Here is a 17,597-nt window from a genome sequence, read left to right as displayed (position 1 = left end):
CATTTGGTGTAGTGAAGCACTCGGTCTCGTAGGGCACGTCCGACGTAGCTGCGTGTTTGTGTGGTAAGCTAGATTGATTTTTTTTCTTCCATGATACTATGATGGCTTTTTGTGGTTCCTGGCACGTCGGCAATTTTCTATTCGTCTCCCATCTAATAAGAGTTTTGCTAGTCAGCGGCTAGTGGACACACTGTGACAGTGAAAGTGAAATCTGTACCAATATGGTACCGAGTGAAGCAATCTGTTCCGGGTAAGATCTTGTGTATTCTGATGGTGTTTTTTAATCAGCTACAAATTGATATTCTTGTAATGAAAGACATGTAATATAAAATGCAATTTTTTTTTTTGGTCCTTGTTGCACACTTCACTAACTTCCACTTGCTCGTATCGTTGGACCACCAAGATGGGTTGGGTTGGAAACTAAAGTAATGGCCATAAATAATGCCTATTCAAACCGTGCGTAATTCGAGAGCATGTGCAGAAAAAAACCCGAAACATTTCTGTCAATAAATCATAGCCCATAACTGTCAAACGAGTGCGTCCACACAACGTAGGCAACATTGTTTCAGTGTAAGGAATTGGAAAAACGATATAGAAAGTTGTGTTGATAAATTGCATAAAAAAATGCCAGAAAAATAAAATCGAAAAATTGACGTCAGTAACGTTACGCTGAATGAATTTTTGTGGGAAATGCCAAAAGGAAATAAACATGTTTACATGATTTTCTCGGAGCTTTCAGCTTTAAAGACTTCACTTGTATGGGATCCGTATTCTTCCGCCTTACAAAGGGCCATTAAATGTCAATAGGAGATTATGAGGTTCATTATGATACAAGCCGTATGACGGATGCCCTACAACAATTGCACCATTGTAATTTTCAGGAAAATTCTTCTCCTTGAATTAAATTCAATTTTGATTACTACTATTTTTGGGTAGACAAAAACGAAATAAAGCAGGCAATATAAATCAGTAACTTTCTGGCGCAACTTTTTGATGAGATAAAGTTAGAAACAACAACCACAAACCTAATGGAAATTTTATGCAAAACGTACTAGCCTCCTCCTTATCGAATGGAACGAGGAACACATGCAGACAACTTCTCAACATGCAGGATTTGCCATGCCAAACGGGCCAATTGATACTGCTGAATATTTACACGTATTACGAATCGGTAGACAGCAAAACAAGGTAGAACCTGACCGCCTAACTATTCACGAGCCGTTGATGTTCCGGATGAGACGAAGGATGGGCCTCTTCTGTTTCGCCCCCTACTGTTGCCATTGTTTTCTTGCTGTTTTTTTTTCTCTTGTGCTCATCATCAATGAACAACAAAACAATGGCGATTTCCTAAGTTGATGTGAGTACAGCCTAAGAAAAGCTGAAGTTGATTGATTCAACACCGTCGCTCGACAAGCGAAAAAGGAACTCCAACTCTTCGTTTTAGCACAAAAAGTACACGAGACACGGCATGTAAACGAAGCTTGTCGAATCAACAATTATAATTGACTGCTTTTTTTTGTTGTTTTGTTGTTCCTTTTTCTCCCAATCCCAATCCTCTACATCACATTATGGATTCAACGTCCTGTCTCGGTGGACGTGACATGTAACGGTACATGGGATGGAAAAACTGGCTGGAAAAGCAAACAACACGACTCGCCGCCCCACCTCGAGGGATAAATGCGTTCTCTATAAACTTAACAATGAACAGGATGGATGAGAGGAATTGTGTGTGGATTAAATAACGTTTAAAATTTCGTTCGATTTTTCGGACGGGATAATGCAGACGGTGGCAAACATAATCGTCAAACAGAGCTGGAGAGCTGGTGTGCAACGGACGCAATGTGACGATAGGTGTTGACCCGCGTTTGTGAAGAGCGACAGAAGCGGAATTTTAAATACCCAAACACGGCCCCGATAGTCCACAGTACAGTGGCGATGAATTAGGGACGTGCTTGTGTAGAATACAGAAGTGGATTTGCTATAGCCATCGCCTAAGTAGAACAGTTGAAGCGATGAAGAACCAGAGTTCCTGATGAACGTTGTGTCAAGTCCACTCTATTGCCGATGGCGAACATCGGTGACGAGTAACGTTACACTCGGCAATGCTATTTGTTTTTCGTTTTGTGCTCAATTTAAGCTAATCCCTTAGAAGGTTTTGCACTTAATGCATTCTTAATTCGCAAAATGTTGTTTACTTTCGATCGCTTGGATTATCGCTGCACAAGAACCGGATCCCGGAACGGAATTGGGAAACGGAAGCAGCTGGACGGCAAGTGATGTTAATGCCCCAACTGTCAGTTTGAACTGGTACTTTAGTGTATACATATACTACCGGCAGACAGTGAATGTGAGTAATCGTATCGCATCGTGAAACGTGCCAGATCGAATGGTTTTCCTTATCTTCCGGCCCGGTTTCGCATCGTCTGGAATAATATTCATCACCAGGCAAAATGGGATTTTGGATATTTGGCTTCGTTTTTCTTCTGTCGCTCCCCCTTCTCCAGACTTTAGTCTAACTGCCAACCGAATGGGACGATTTATTGATGTACGCGCTTTTGCTCTGTAAACATTAGATTCATGTTTTAAATTATCATCTTATTGGATATTGATGATGATGATGATCACAGTGGCATACCAAAGATAGCAGTTACTATCTTTCCGATTATTGAAGCTGGTGCGTACAAATCGACATTGGATTTTGACTTTTTTTGTCCAACAGTTCACTCCCCGCCCGGGGGCTCAGTTTCCAACGTTTTCGAACTGTGGATTGTGTTGGACACGTGTTTGCTTTCCAAAACTCGATGTAATAATGCTGTCAAGCGACAAACCGGGACAAATCACCAGCGGAACCGGGCTACTGTTTGCGGAACGGTATGTAGTGTGTGTTTGACGATGAGCTTTCGAAGAACACAATTCAAACATTGCAGGTGACATCACGTCCCGAAGATCGTGTCACTAGCACCGATTGACAGTCGAATTATTTGGTCCGGACCGGTACATACTGCATCCGCCTTGCGCATTTCTTCATCGTACTCTACATCATGCGCTTTTGCAAGATTCAAAATATCACTTCAATGTACTTCAAATTTAGCAGAGCATTGTGTCTTAAGTTGAAAGGTGTTGAAATTCATTTTCTTTGCTAGTTTTACGTCAATGATAGATGTATCTTATAACCCTTACACTTAAAGCACACCATAATTCGCAAAGAAATGGAAGAAAACCAGACACTGCAATAAAAAATCGGTGCAAATTATTCGCTCGTTGCTTTCGAAGTAATTTTATCTTCGCACTTTTATCCACACCGCTGTACGCTTCATTGGGTTAGATGGGATGAGCGTTTTACCTAGAAACGTACCTATTAATTTCTGATACTCATCGTTGGATGTTTTCCGACCTAACCGTTTTTAAATTGGGTTTGCTTTTTTTCACACAGGAAGCAGTGTGAAGAGAGAAGCACCAAACCACGATTAATCAACGGCCGCACCATACAGCGAAGTGACAGATGCTCAAAATAAGTGATGGGATAATTCTTAGCTAAATCCAGATGAAAGTGTGAACAAACAGAAAGATCTGAAGAATTGCCCTCGTGATATAACGAAGTTTTTGAAGCTGAAGTTCGTATCTTTCTGTCTACATGTACTCCACAAATCTAAATTATTTTATTTAAAAAAATCTTTTTTTGGAAATTTACTAAATGGCTAATCATTAAGTGTTTCATATTGAAATATACAATTTTAATGAGGCATTCCGGTCGAACTGAATCGCTCAATTCCTGGGTTTCAATCTGGAGTCAGGAAAACAAAAAACGAAAAACTGAAGGATGAAATGAGCTGTGAACGAATAACACTGAAAATCATTTCCATTTCCATGATTCAATTCCATCTCGGACCGTGAGAAGTGCTACGAGATCATAAAAAGAACTGTGGAACAATAATCAAACGATGACCAGTGAGCCATTTACCCGCACGTGGAAAAGTGCTGTGCTGTGGAGTGGGTGAGGAAATTTTTGTCACGTAACGAACCACAATAACAGTATCCGTGTTGCGCTGCTCCCGTGGAACGACTGCTATCAGTATCTGGAAGCGAAAAAAAAAATCTGTGGAACGCTACGTAATTGGTGCTAATTTTCCATCCTGTTTGTTGTGACTATCGCTAGGTTCATGTAGCTAGGAGCTAGGGAACTTTTCGCCCTGCAAAACACAGCGGAAGCTGCGAAGAAATATTGTCCTACCGGGGGAATGATATGACATAGGTGTAGGAAGCATGCAGAGAGATGAAAACAACCTGTTGAGTAATGTACGGTCTTATCGGTGTATCGTTTACAACGGTAACACGAGCCTACGACCATGGACGGATGTCTATACGGAGGCGAAACGATCTACCTTATTTACGCTATCTAGCCAAGATAATTAGCATCACAATAAACTTGTTTGCTCCTTATTTTATGGGAGAGTTTTTTTTTCATTGCAACAAATAAACTTTTTCCCAAACCTGAAGCAAAGGTATCCATGGTAGGAGTGTAAAATTAATTGCCTCTGTTCGGAAAAATAGAAACACCGTCCAGGACACATAAATTCTATATTCAGGCTGAGAGTATCGTGCTGCCTGCCAAGTTGCTGGAGACGCTTTCCACGAAATGAATCCCTCAGCGCCAAGAAACGGTTGTCCCTTTTTTCTTTGTTTTTTTTTGCCATTTTGATAGCGAGCTTTAGCGCTATCATTTTGAATGGTTTCTAACCGGCCAGTTTTAATTGGGATTCCAATATCTTGAACCCATTTGTGCAACAAAGTTTTTCTTCGAAAATGTCAGCTATCTCTTCAGCTAGCGAAAGGAACGGTTGGAGGCATATCCTTTTTCAAGCACACGCACACGGACGAAAATGGGGAAAACGAGAAAGCGATTTTCCCGGAAGGCTAGACGAGAAGGTATGCCAAAATGATTGTTTGCTGAAAACGAACGAAAGATGCTGTCGATAAAATATAATAGGGGGGAAAAAAACAATTTTCCTCAGAACGATAACTGAACCGCGATTTCCACCAGCAGCTGTTGTTGACCTGCAGGGTCACCTAGGCCACCCTTCAATTGGAAATGAGTGAGGGGGAAAGGGTGTAGGGGTGGAAACTCCCTGTTACAATGCAATTCGCGCCATGGGCAATTGTGCACTGTCCCAAGTGCATACCGTGCATTGCATTATTAGTCGTCGTTTTGACTGAACTATCGGCAGCTTGGAAAGGTTAATTATTCATCATAATTACAGGTCGGTCAGCTTTGAATCGGGTTTGGTGTGATAATTTTCCCTTCTTACACACCCCATTCCTTCTTCGATAGGGGTCGCTTTTGCCGATAAGCTTTACACCAGTGTCTGGGGTGTGGTGGTGGGAATACATCGTATTAGAGAACAAAACAAACACGGCAACAATAGAACGATCGGACCAAAGTAGTACCAAAGCTTGGCTGCCGGTGCACCGAGAGTCATTAACATGGACCTCATGGTATTCGGTACACTTCGCATGAACTTATTTGCACGTCCACGAATGCTTGTGTGTCGAAGGGTTAATTGTTTGTTGTCGGTTTTTTTTAAATCTGCTTTTTTTATTCACAAAGAAAAGGATATGGAGTTCATGGACGTTGGTAGAGGATGAAACACCGGTCAAAGGATGATAACATTTTTGTGCATAAAAAACATAATATTTAGTAATACACTGTGCATAGTGATGGGGTTTTATGAGGTGATAGTAATTCGATTGGCTTTTATGATCAGTTTTACGATCTAACCGATATGATTGTAATCGGTTACATTGTTCGTATTTCTGTCGTGTGAAAAGGTTCCAATAAAATGGCTTGAAAGATGACAATCTGTCCATTAATGCGATTTATTCTCATCTGATTAAACGAAAACGATGTGCTTCGTGGGATAACCATTTCAATTGCCTTTGATTATGATGATGATTAGTTGCAATCGAGTGATTAGTTTGCAATTGTGACACAGTAGAACAATAAACGAAACCGTTTCGTTTGATGATTAATTACACCAGTGGCACAAATTCAAATTTTCGACTCAACTCTATGGTGAATTGATGTATCAAACGAAGTTTTTTCACCACAGCTGTGACATTACCGCGGTGTTATGGTGAGCGTTCATGTCAACAAAGCAAAGCGAAAGTGGAAGTGCTTAGCTGTACAGTTTCATTTAAAAGTGTTGCGGTAAAATGAGCACTACACGATCAACTTCATCTGGCCGCAGGAAGATCCGTGAACTAGAAGGACAACGAAAGTCCGGTGCGTTTTACTGGCGCACGGCACAGATTCCGAAAGCCTATGAAAAGCACCATGGTGAAAAAGATCAAAAAGGTGAGTCGAAACAGGACTGCTAACCGGCAGCAGTTTCGACTCACCATGTATGGAGTTGTCAAAATTTTCGACCCGCCGAAACTGAGTCGATATATGAGTCGAAAATTTGAATTTCATGCGTTTTGTGCCACTGGTGTAGTTCAAGATAACTCAAAAAAGATAACAAATTTGGGAGTAAATTACAACAAAGAATTGACATGCATTCATAAAGGTGGAAACGTTTTCTTGTAATGTTGTGATACATTCCGATTTTCTCGCGGTAGGTAGGTGTGTCCCTTAGCGATTGAGCGCCATTGTTCGATATCACTCATCACCTCAGCTTGACGCAACACAATAGTGAGATCTTGCATTAATTTGTAAATAGAGTTCCTCGTACTATCAGCTTTTTATTGCACTTTAATGCACATTTGAGGCATCTTTCAGCTAGCATCCTCAACTCAATAAGTAAATTTTGTAGAATAACATTACAGAGCTGTCAAATGTCAAAATCGTATTTGTCAACGAATCTGCATATAAGAGATTCTGTGTACCACTGGGGGTTTAAGTATAAATTATGAAGATTTCAATTCCTTTTCCAGATTGTTTGATAAGCACCTGCTATGTACAAAGAAGGATAATATTCAATTTTAAAACTTTTAATTCAAAACAGTTTGACAAGCTCGACACTTTCGTGTTTCTTTATTTGGCCTGTCCTGTACTTTGAATAGAAGACAGATAAGTAAACGACTCCACTGAGAGTCAAATCTTGAAGATATGCATGTGACTTGTCTATAAGTCTGTCATTGTCCTAGAGCTCAACCCAAATAAGATTTCGTCTGGAAATACAATAAATATAGATAAAAACAAAATAATAAATAAAGGTAAAGATAATAAAAGTAAATCATTTTGCATTTGTACAAATTATGTTTGTTTTATTTTACTTTTTAACACAATAAGAATATATTGAGCAAATTAAAACATTATTTTCAGTCTATTCATGATGTGTTTTTCATATATTAATCTCCCACATTGGGGGTGGTTGAACCCCCCATAAACTCCCACTAGAAGAACAAAGTTGAAACTCTGCAAACAGAAACGATATTAAGTGGTTCGTTTAATAGCTGTATCATGAGTTCAGCCACATAATGGCTACATTCCTCCATATTATGCACTTCAAAAGAACTTCATCAATCCTCATTTCCCACCAGTGTGACCTTTATCAGCCTTGGGACAACCATTTTCACTCCTGTACCACCATTAATCATCTGGAATCTTCCACCGAACCAGATGGAGGACAGGACAACCACCTTTCAGCAGAAGTTGCTCCAGCGACCACTGTCACCACAGTCGATTGAGCTGGGCAGTTGGGAATCCCTCCATAACACTTCACACTGATGTGCTTCCGATAATTATACAGCTTCCTTCCACGCATCACATCACACGTCACGAAAATCATCACCATTCACCTTTTGCAATAGATAATATCGCCACGAACGGGTTTTTCTTTGTTTGCTGTATTTTTTCCCTTATTCTTTCGGTTGCTTAACCTATCCTGCAGACATATGGTTTCTCAAGAAATTATAAACAACCAAAAAACCTAAAACACGTGTCCCAATTCAAGTCGGCATCTTTGAATGTTAATACTTTTTTAACAAGCTACCCACTAATGCTGTCACTGCCCATCAACGCAACCCATCATCACGACTCGCGGGGTCTCGCGGCAGACGGTTCGAGAAGTTCAAAAGAAATGTCGCAAATTGACTTGTTGGGTTGCGTTTGCAAAGTGTTTTATATAATTAAAATTTATGCGATTTTTTTTTCTACTTCCATTTCTTAGTTTGTTTTTATGGCTTCTAATAAACGTTCTATACTAAAGCGATGAATTTTGTTCTGGGGATTACCCATCTCGACACCGTCTAAAAGCCCGGTGGGTGGTTATGATACGATAGTTTACTCTTTTTTTTATGCTCCATTTCAACGAATGTGTTATTAACGTGACGATACAACTTGGTCCATTTATGTCCTTCACTGCGTCAGGCGATGATAAAAAATGTATACACTATGTATAGCACTACTGCAACAATTACGGTGTGGAGTGACGTAAAATACGATGTTTATCGGGGTTTATTTTTATCATTAAACTACTTAAAAAACTAATCGACTTAATTTTAGAAGCAATGACAGAAATAATTTACTTACAAACAATTCCCCCAGTTAAACACTTACCAATTATTCCACAATCTTACGGACAAACTGTTTGTATTTCTTGCGCTTGTTTGTGTTTCTTGACAGCACAATGTCCGAGCGGGTGAACCCTAATAGCGTCTCACGATGGCTACTGCGATGCTGTCGCTTCCGCTAGACAAACTTCCGCAATTACTCATCAAACAATCGAAAGTGAAGCACATCACGCACCGGTGAATAATACGATCTGCTTGCATTAGCCTGACGGATCTATCGCACACGGTGTCGTGCAATTTCATTACCTATTTTTTCACTTAACAAACACACACACTCAAGCACAGACACTGTGGGTCGGTAAAGGGTGTAACTAAGCGCCTAGGAACTTGGAGCGATCATCGGTCGACCCCAAAACGGCATCGCCCGGCGTGAGTGTAATTTATGCTTTTGCGACCATCATTTCGCCACTTGGTTTCTTCCCTCCAACCCCCTTCTCTTCCACCCTTTTCACCTCCCCGCCTCCTGTGTTTGCCACCACACTGGTTCGCTCTCACTATCACTTGCGTGCGGCGGTTGCGGAATATCTTGGCCCTGGAAGCGCGACCCGAATTACCATAATTCCCCCAGCACACACGGCAAAACTGCCCGAAATGCACACTCCCATTCACGTGAGTGAAAGAAGAAACAACACGCTGGCCAACCAATTCCACCGAATGGCAATGGTGACAATCAATTCTGGGAGAAGATTTGTAACACACAGACACTGAGATTTGCCTTGAATCAACCGGTTGTCACCTTAACGTATCCTTCAGGTGCACTGATTTGCACTGCAGAGATGCTTGCTACGATTTAGTCGCCTGACTGACGGCACCGCAGAGTTTCACCAACATCATCACGCCGAAATACTGATGGCAGAACACCTGGAACACTTTTATTTCCTTCCCTTCGTACTTGCTATCAATCGAGATGCACTTCGCTCCCTGATTAGGAGCTAAATCTGCCACAGAAAATGACGTGTGACAGCCACCGAAGACAGATTTTCCGACTTAACAGCATCTTTCACAACCTTCTCCGGAGATTGCTAACCCTTAAACACTTCGAACCGATTCTAATCCGAGCGAAAGCACCTGAATTTTCACGCCACACTAACACACTGCACAATTCACCCGGAAAAATAATGGTGAATCAGTCGGGGGATTAGTATTTGCTCTTCTTTGCAGGTGTTTTTTTTTAGCAACAACAAAAAAATGTCGTTTTTTAATATTCCCTTTCCTTTCACGCTTGTTCTTTCGTTTACTTTTACACTGGGGAATGTAATTTAAATTTTGATTTAGATACAGATTGGGATTGATTTATTTCCCACCGGGCGGGAATACTGCTCACCGGAAAGCGACGCACGTTTACACGGTGCGAGGCCTGCGATGCATGCTTTTGTTCCGTCGCGGTACACGATGCGATGGTGCCGTCGTTTAAATGTTTACTAACGTGCGGCTCAACCATCTAACGGCGTCCAACGTCTAACGGCTGCAAACGTGTGACTAGCAGCGAAATCGCGCCAACTTACGCCTCACTATGGGCATGCGATGGTGAATTCGTGGACAAAACTGATGTTCGTTTGCTGAGGGGATAAACTGTTCTTTACGCAGTACTTAGTTACAAAAATTAATAAATTATAATTTGTATTTGTAACAGTCATTCTTTTCGCTGTAAAATATGTTTCTAAATAAGCTTCTTTAAAGATTTTATATAATAATGCAAACTTATGTAATGTTGTATTAATAAAAATTATGTTTTCCAATCTTCCGTTTTAAAATCATATTTTACCCCTTTCTACAAAGTCGGAACATTAGTTTATTTAAAGTTTTCCCGCAATAAATTCACTGTGCCGGTTCGTGCTCGGTTTTCGGTTCGTTTAAAGCTCACGGTAAAGCTTTCACCTTCGGCTGCGTGCACGAAGTTCCACGAATGGCGACGAAGAATTTGCCCGCTTTTTTTGTGTAAACCGTCCCGTTCGCGGGTTTTGCCTTCCGTCAACCGGATTTTGGGGGAAGATTTTTCAGATACGGAAGTGAAGATGAATAAATGCAACACTTTAATGCCTAAAGGTTGGGAGGAGACTTTTTTTTTTTGGTGAGCATTTTAATGTGTTCAGAGCAACAGCATTTGCATGCATGATCAGCATTTATGCAAGCTTGTTTTGTTATCGCACGGAGAAAGCTGGTGTATGACATTTTCGAAACGGTTATTTGTTTTTGACTATCAAAATAATAAATTGTGAAGAGTATTTAAATTATCGATTGAACAATCTTGTTAGCAATGGTTAAAAGGGTTTCTGATAAGGGTAAGGACAAGGTTCAAAGGCATTTTTATGTGCATTTTCCCGTAATTTATTCTTTACAAAACTTCCGATCGAAAACATGCAAATCAAACGCACGTGTGACGAAAAATGTCGCAGAAAATAAAAACCCCTTATTATCCGGCTAATTACCTCGGAAATGTAGCTGATCGAAAATAGCTGCGGCTGTAGAGAATTGATTTCACTCTGTTTCACCATTGCACCAACGCTCGTATCCAGAACAGCAGTAATCCGATTTACGATACGCTTGAAAGAAGTTTAAATTTTTTTTGCTTTTAAAACTTTTTTCCGCCCTTTGTAAATTCATGATCCATTCTTAGTGACAACGAACTAGAAGATGAGTTTAAGGAAAAAAGCACACACTTTTGTTTCGATCCACTTTTAGGGAAATTTACTTCCCAAGATAATGTGGAAAAAATGTGAAAGCAGCTTATTGCGGGTGTTATTAGAATTTCCCACGACACGACATGATGTAGTGGAATGTTTACGAAAGATTCTTTGCCCGGATTCATCATCGTCATTTAGCTTAACGATAGCGTGATACTCCTAACGATAGGGAAGCAGATGCTTAGAAAGCTTTTTGGGGCGAAAAGGAATATTTGAATTTAAACAGCACATTGTGAGCAATATCCCCACTAAGTTGTCAATTGTGTTCTCGAATTAATTTTCTCAAATATCTTGGTAATAGTCTATAATTTTATGACACGCTTATGGAATAGATTAGCTGTGATTGATTTCATAATGCGGCTGTAACTAGTTCCTCCCCGTTCCCAATCAATGTCAGGCCACAGGATCGTAATAATGCACATGACGGAAATTGCAGGTTCATATCTTCCGTGTCTCACCGCACAGGTGTATCCTTCTTCACGTCTAAAAAGGGCAAGGAATCTCGTTGAGCAATCTGGTGCCGAAGTAAATGATGAACTTCGCTAAATCAATCAAAACAAGCGAAGTGAAAGCTTCAGCAAAACCCGGAAGAACAATGCGAGCAGCGTTTGGAGTAAAAGGTGCACCGAGCACGTAGACTTGCTTCATTCGTTAAGGTCGCCGGAAGAAGCATCGTTTGTGCAACAATAGAAACGATTATGCTTCCCGATATCTCGTGACAGGTAAAGCGATAGTATGATTTATGATTGTAAAGGTCACTTCCTTTACGCTACCAAAATGGTGGAACCATGTTTGTATGATGTAGTTCCATTTAACACGGTTATGGAATTAATGATTGCATCAGTGCAATCATTGCTTTATGCTACTGATTTTCATCAACTACCGTACATTGTCATACAGATAATTGGTGGTTCGGTTTCTGTGGTTCTACGGTTCACCGGTGCTACATACCTTCCCAAGTTCATTCGCACAAAATACATAGCCGGAAGCTTACCGTTCAATAACTGTTGAAGTAAAAAAAGGGGACGGGAAGGATGGATTTTTTTTGCAAAAATCAATTTCCACTCAGAAAGCTCGTTCCAAGCGCGGAATAAGACCACCAACCATAAGGCTGTACAACTAAAGTTCGATTTTGTGATTGGATGAGTGGTTTCTTATTTCTTTTAAATTTTATTCCTTCCCTTTACTGTGCATTTTCGAACGATACAGATTTTCAAATAAAATAAACTCAAATTTTCACACACAAAAGTTCACCAAACAAAATAGCATTAGAGCCGTCTTACGCGCAATAGTTTGGTTGCTTCCGCTCTTGGTTTTTCACAATTTTACTACTACTAAATACCACAATGGTAAGAGGAATCGAAAATAACTTTCCGAGCGTTACTAATAAGCTTTCTACCTTTGGACAATGTATTCGCATTGATTGGCAGGTCGAGTGATATTTGCTTCGTTTTGCTTGGCGAGTTCAATTTCATCCAGTTGATTGTTCATAGAAGCGGTGTGTTACAGATATGGCTTTTCCTTGCCATTTGATTGTGCGATATATCGGAAACAAAAGTTTAATAGGATATAAGCGAGTAAACAAGTAAACTAATTACAAACCGTTTATGAAGGGAATCCATAAATAAGTATATTTGTACATATACTGGAATTGGTTTTATTTCGAACAAAGTTGTACAGAGCTTTATTACATCTTTTACCTCACATTTCGTATCTAATGTTTCAACAATACTAAACTCTTTCCATGTGGTCATTATTTTCTTGTACAACAAATTATGCACTCCGTCCGTTGCAACGATGCCAAACTTTTACCCAAATATACTCAACTGTTTTTGTCCTCGAGTTTGTGTCCGAGGAAAAAAAAGGCACTCCTTTCATTTAATCTACCGTAAGCCAGGTTGTCTCCCGCCATTCCATCTAACCTTTCGTCGACAATCGTCTACCCTAAGCTCTGAAGCTGTATTTGCAAGCTCCATGCTGTCTAATCCTATCGTAAATGAAATAATGCTATAAATAACAAAACATCCACAGGCACAGCGCGAGCACACTGTTAGAAAAGGGGGTTTCACGTGTCAGATTTCTTGCTGAACCGGTACACACACACACAAACCCCCCATGCGCCCAAAAGGCGCATACGGATGCAGAAAATTAATACTTATATATCTCCCAGTACTTGCAGCGAAATGTCCTGAGAACTTGACAGCAGCGACGCAATCCTGAGGAGCATTTATCGGTATGGAATGTGTGCAGAAGTGCTAGTGATTTCTCAGTGTGTGTGTTCTAAGCTTTGCACTGACACTTTGGTCCGTTAAAGGTCAAGTAAAAACAATGCGCAAACGGGATTGGGACCCCCCCAGAAGACTTGGGTGTTGACTTTTGTTCATGACTACTACGCTACAATTCGTCCCACTAATTCTTCCCCGTGGTGTACCGAACAGAACCAGCACGATATCCTGCTTGCAATGCAATGTAATAAAAGATGCATTTTTCACTTCTCAACATTCTGCTGCTCCGCCGCGCAGTGTCAGCACAAGCAACAGCAACAGGAATTCCGTGTAGCACAGTGTTTCGAAATAAAAAAAAATAAGAGAAAAAACACAAATGGCAACTGAAACTGCAGCCACCATAGCTCACAAACACACGGTCGCACAATTAGATTAGAACGATAGCATATTGCGGAAACGGGGAAAGCAAAAAGCAGATAGAGAGCAATAGAGGACGATAACATGAAAATACAATCTTACAATCAAAACATCCAAACCCACAAACCACCCACCGAACGAACAGCTGCCCGACAGGCGTGATGACCCTTCCGCACAGCATCGAACGTGGCGGAAAACGGATATCGGTTGCATTCTTGCTTTTCGCAGTGCTCCCTCGGGTGCATTGTCACCGGGAACATCTCAGTGGAAACCAGATATCATTCGCATCCTTTTACTTCTGAGGGTTGATGTTTTGGTATCGGATATTCGTCCTTTTGTTTTTCTTCTGTTACAGCACTAAAAAAATGGAAACCATCTGCCAAATGAACATCGTGGTCATCCAGTGGAAACCAACCAGATATAGAAATGTAATAAAAACCATGAAACAGGAAACTCAAAACCTGAAGCGATAACGCTCTAACTGCTGACTTTTCACCTTAACAAGACCGAACCTCACAATTCTGACCCATTAGTGAGGATTCACTCAAAGTCCGGAGAATGGCTTCCGTTTGCGGGAAAAGTTTTCCCTTTTCACCGGGGAATCACTAAAATGGATTTTGCTAATGCGTTTTTCTTCTTCGTCGGTTCGTTGGGGAAGCTGTTTGTCCGGTGTGCTTCGGGTTAAAGACGCCTTGCGTCCAAAAACGGCAATAAATTAATGCGAAAGCTATAAGGATGCTGGTTGGATATCGATCTAACAAACGAACAAAAGGCTAATAATAAGGCTCATTCGGCTCACACAGCAAAGCAATAAAATGAAACGAAACGAATAAAACATAACAACGGCCGCTAGCCAAATGCAGAGCACAAATGCAAAATGAATGAATTGTTGCCGGAACAGGTCCGCCGCGTCCGGGCTGTGGTTAAGAGTAGAACGTCAGCACAGACGTTTGGTTGCCGCGGACAAACAGGAAAGGTGGAAGGTCACGGCTTAACGCTTCTAACCACGCCATGTAGAGTGGAGCCGATACGACACCCTTCCGCGGCATCGGTAATGTCATGACGACGAGGTCCGACTTGCTCGAGTGTTGTAGTAGATATTCGCGCAGGTTCAGATGCCGGTTTGTCTTGTCCTGTACGGCCAGCAATTCCGCCTTCGATATGTATGAACTTCCAGCTGGAAAGAGGGGAAAAACACACGACAAGAGAAAATTAGTTTCAGCGCTGTGAGCCACAGAAGGCAGCCAGTTGCATTCGAAATGGGAGCCATAATAAACAACTCTAGTTGTTATTCTACGAGGACGCAACTTCATCTTCATTTTTTTACTGTTGTTGCTTTAAACTCTTAACGGAATATGAAATAATGAAAAATATCCATTAAAGATTTACCACATTCCGTTCAGATAATGACGGTAAAATGGGAAAGTTTTAATTGCTAACACTTATTCAACGGTTGCACTCACTAAACGTTGCCTTTTCGACATTGATGGAGCGTATGTCTAACGGAGCGGTCCGTGTCCATCGCTACGTCCTCCGTAAATGCAACCTATTCAAATGCAAATGACCACAAACAAATCGTTCCCGCTCACCTGTGTTGGCATCCGAGTTATCGTCCTTCACGGTGAACTCCTTAATTAGTGCTTTGAAGAAGTCGGCCATCTCCTGGTTCGGTTTCTTCGTGACGTCCGGCAGCAGCTGCAGATCGGAATAGTCGATGCGGAACTTCGCCAACAGGCTCGCCATATTGCGCTGCTCGAACTCGAGCTCCGTTTTGCGGTTGGCCAGTGCGAACACGCGCAACTTGCACGAGCTCCAGTTCCGCCGTGTGCTGATGATGTACGGCAATAGCAACGTGAGGCCACCGTCATCGTACAGCCAGTAAACGTCAATGATACCCGTCTTCTTCTTCGAGGTGAACTGTGTCAGCTCGTCGAGCACCTCCTTCGGCAGCTCGGAACCACCCGGTCCGCGGTACAAGAGCGATGGATCGCCACGCTTCAGTGACCGTTGGCCCGTTTCCTGCAAAACAAAATGGTCGTGTCAGGTTGTGGGTAAAGGCAACAGGTTTTCCAAAGGGAAAGGTCCTTACTGTTATGAGTTTAGCGCTGATATCAATCGGATCGGGAGCTACGGAAATGGATTTGCTTAAATCACTGGTACTGCTTGCTAAAATAATAAAAATACGAAAGAATTAATCACTCTTCATGATAAACACAAGAGGAAATATAGAAAGATATGGTTGTACAAATGAATTTCAATTAAAACAATTAAAATATACAGCTATAGTTGATAAGGAAATTTAGCCTTTTAGCATGCTTCATTGCATCGATATCTATACAGTTAAACTAATTCATCTCATATTATTATATGCATTTTCATTCAACATACTTACACTTGAGATTTTTCGAGTTCTTCTCGTTAACGTCAATCGTTTGGTCTAGCGATGGTCCGATGATTTGTCCGTGCGTACGCGTTCCAAGTGCATTGTGTTTACATTCCACATTCCATACATCATTCCATTACAGTCATCATCATCATCATCATTCGGTACCGGCATCAGCAAATTGTGGACATCGGCATCGCCATGTCGTTCGTACGGGTAAGTGACGGTGTGGGGAACGTTCCGGGAGGTGGTGCACATTGTTATTAAATCAGGCAAGATGGTGGGTAAGAGAGTTTTGGGGTGGTTGGGTTTTTGGTTTTTGGTTGGTTGAGTATTTGGTGCGTGGGGCATGCAAAAAAGGTGCAGGTAGGAAATAATTTGAAATAGAAATATCAACGGTAAGCTCAGCGGTTTCGGGATGTAATCGTACCGGTACGACCGTAACTTACCTTGCGAAACGTTGCGACTGAGCGAATCACAGCTGCCGTGAAGCGAGCTAACCTTGTTATGGCTGAGCAGATCATTGGTGCTATCGTTCGCCACCAGCGTACGTGGGTACTCCGAGATAAACTTCACCGTATCCTCACCGAGCACCTGAGAGTAGTCGAAACCCTTACCAACACGCAGTATAGCCACCGATAAGTACATGTCGAGCGCTTTATGGACGACGTTGAAGTACTGCTCCAGCTCGCCCGATTCACACCGATCCCAATCGCTCTTGAAGCCCATCAGTAGCACGTTCGGGCGCAGTTTCCCGATACCGGATGCCTGCATGATTGCGCGCGCTCCTGTTTCGAAATCATTATCATCGATTAGCGAAAAGAACCCCTTAACCTTGTGGCGACGGAACCATTCGGATGCCTTCTTCTGCAGATGGTTGCGATACTTCTGCGAAACGTGTGTCTTGGTTACGTGGCCACAGACAAGCAGGGAAAGCTTCTTCGTAAGCAGGTAGGCGAAGTTTACCAGCAGCGGGCGCGAACTTGGATGTCCGCAGAGAACCAATATCTGGGGTCGATAATTCTTGACGTGCTCCTCAACGTTGTTCAGCTGCTGCACGGAAAGCAGTGCGTTCTTGTACGTCTGTGCCTGAGTGGTTGAGCCCCAGTTAACGTCCGGCTTGCGATATGACACGATCAAGTACAGTGACAGTACAGCCGCAAATGTAATCAGTGCCGTTGGCCAGGATATCAGGAACATAACCGCAATGCATAAAATAGCACCAAGCAGACTGAGCCACATGTTGTAATACTGTTGGAAGGAACAGAAAATAAAACAGGTTAACAGCTGTAAGAGCTCATACTGATGGGTTTACAC

At 41.7% G+C, this 17,597-nt stretch overlaps 3 protein-coding genes across 16 annotated transcripts in view; 1 reads left to right on the top strand and 2 right to left on the bottom strand.

Annotated features, from left to right (window-relative positions):
- Window positions 1–10,133, bottom strand: part of LOC125765025 (gonadotropin-releasing hormone receptor) — a 39,436-nt gene extending 29,303 nt beyond the window's left edge. For both annotated transcript variants that reach the window (XM_049429868.1, XM_049429869.1), the window contains exon 1: window positions 8,558–10,133. The gene's annotated coding sequence lies outside the window, so the exon portion shown is untranslated. The remainder of the gene's footprint in view (window positions 1–8,557) is intronic.
- LOC125765000 (angiopoietin-2-like) overlaps window positions 1–17,597 on the top strand; it is a 201,689-nt gene that overhangs the window by 123,414 nt on the left and 60,678 nt on the right. The gene's annotated exons all lie outside the window — the stretch shown is intronic.
- LOC125764932 (bumetanide-sensitive sodium-(potassium)-chloride cotransporter) overlaps window positions 12,885–17,597 on the bottom strand; it is a 28,993-nt gene continuing 24,280 nt past the window's right edge. For 7 of the 8 annotated variants that reach the window (XM_049429670.1, XM_049429665.1, XM_049429667.1 and 4 more), the window contains 5 exons: window positions 16,730–17,531; window positions 16,290–16,334; window positions 15,987–16,063; window positions 15,487–15,916; window positions 12,885–15,074 (listed from right to left, as the gene is read on the bottom strand). In XM_049429670.1, coding sequence (XP_049285627.1) covers window positions 14,821–15,074; window positions 15,487–15,916; window positions 15,987–16,063; window positions 16,290–16,334; window positions 16,730–17,531 — 1,608 coding nt within the window. In that variant the 3' untranslated portion in view covers window positions 12,885–14,820. The remainder of the gene's footprint in view (window positions 15,075–15,486; window positions 15,917–15,986; window positions 16,064–16,289; window positions 16,335–16,729; window positions 17,532–17,597) is intronic. The other variant, XM_049429672.1, reaches the window with a different exon arrangement.

Source organism: Anopheles funestus, chromosome 2RL, assembly GCF_943734845.2.
Source record: "Anopheles funestus chromosome 2RL, idAnoFuneDA-416_04, whole genome shotgun sequence".
NCBI lineage: Eukaryota > Metazoa > Arthropoda > Insecta > Diptera > Culicidae > Anopheles > Anopheles funestus.
The sequence above is the reverse complement of the archived record's forward strand: the minus strand, read 5'-3'. Positions and strand labels throughout refer to the sequence as shown.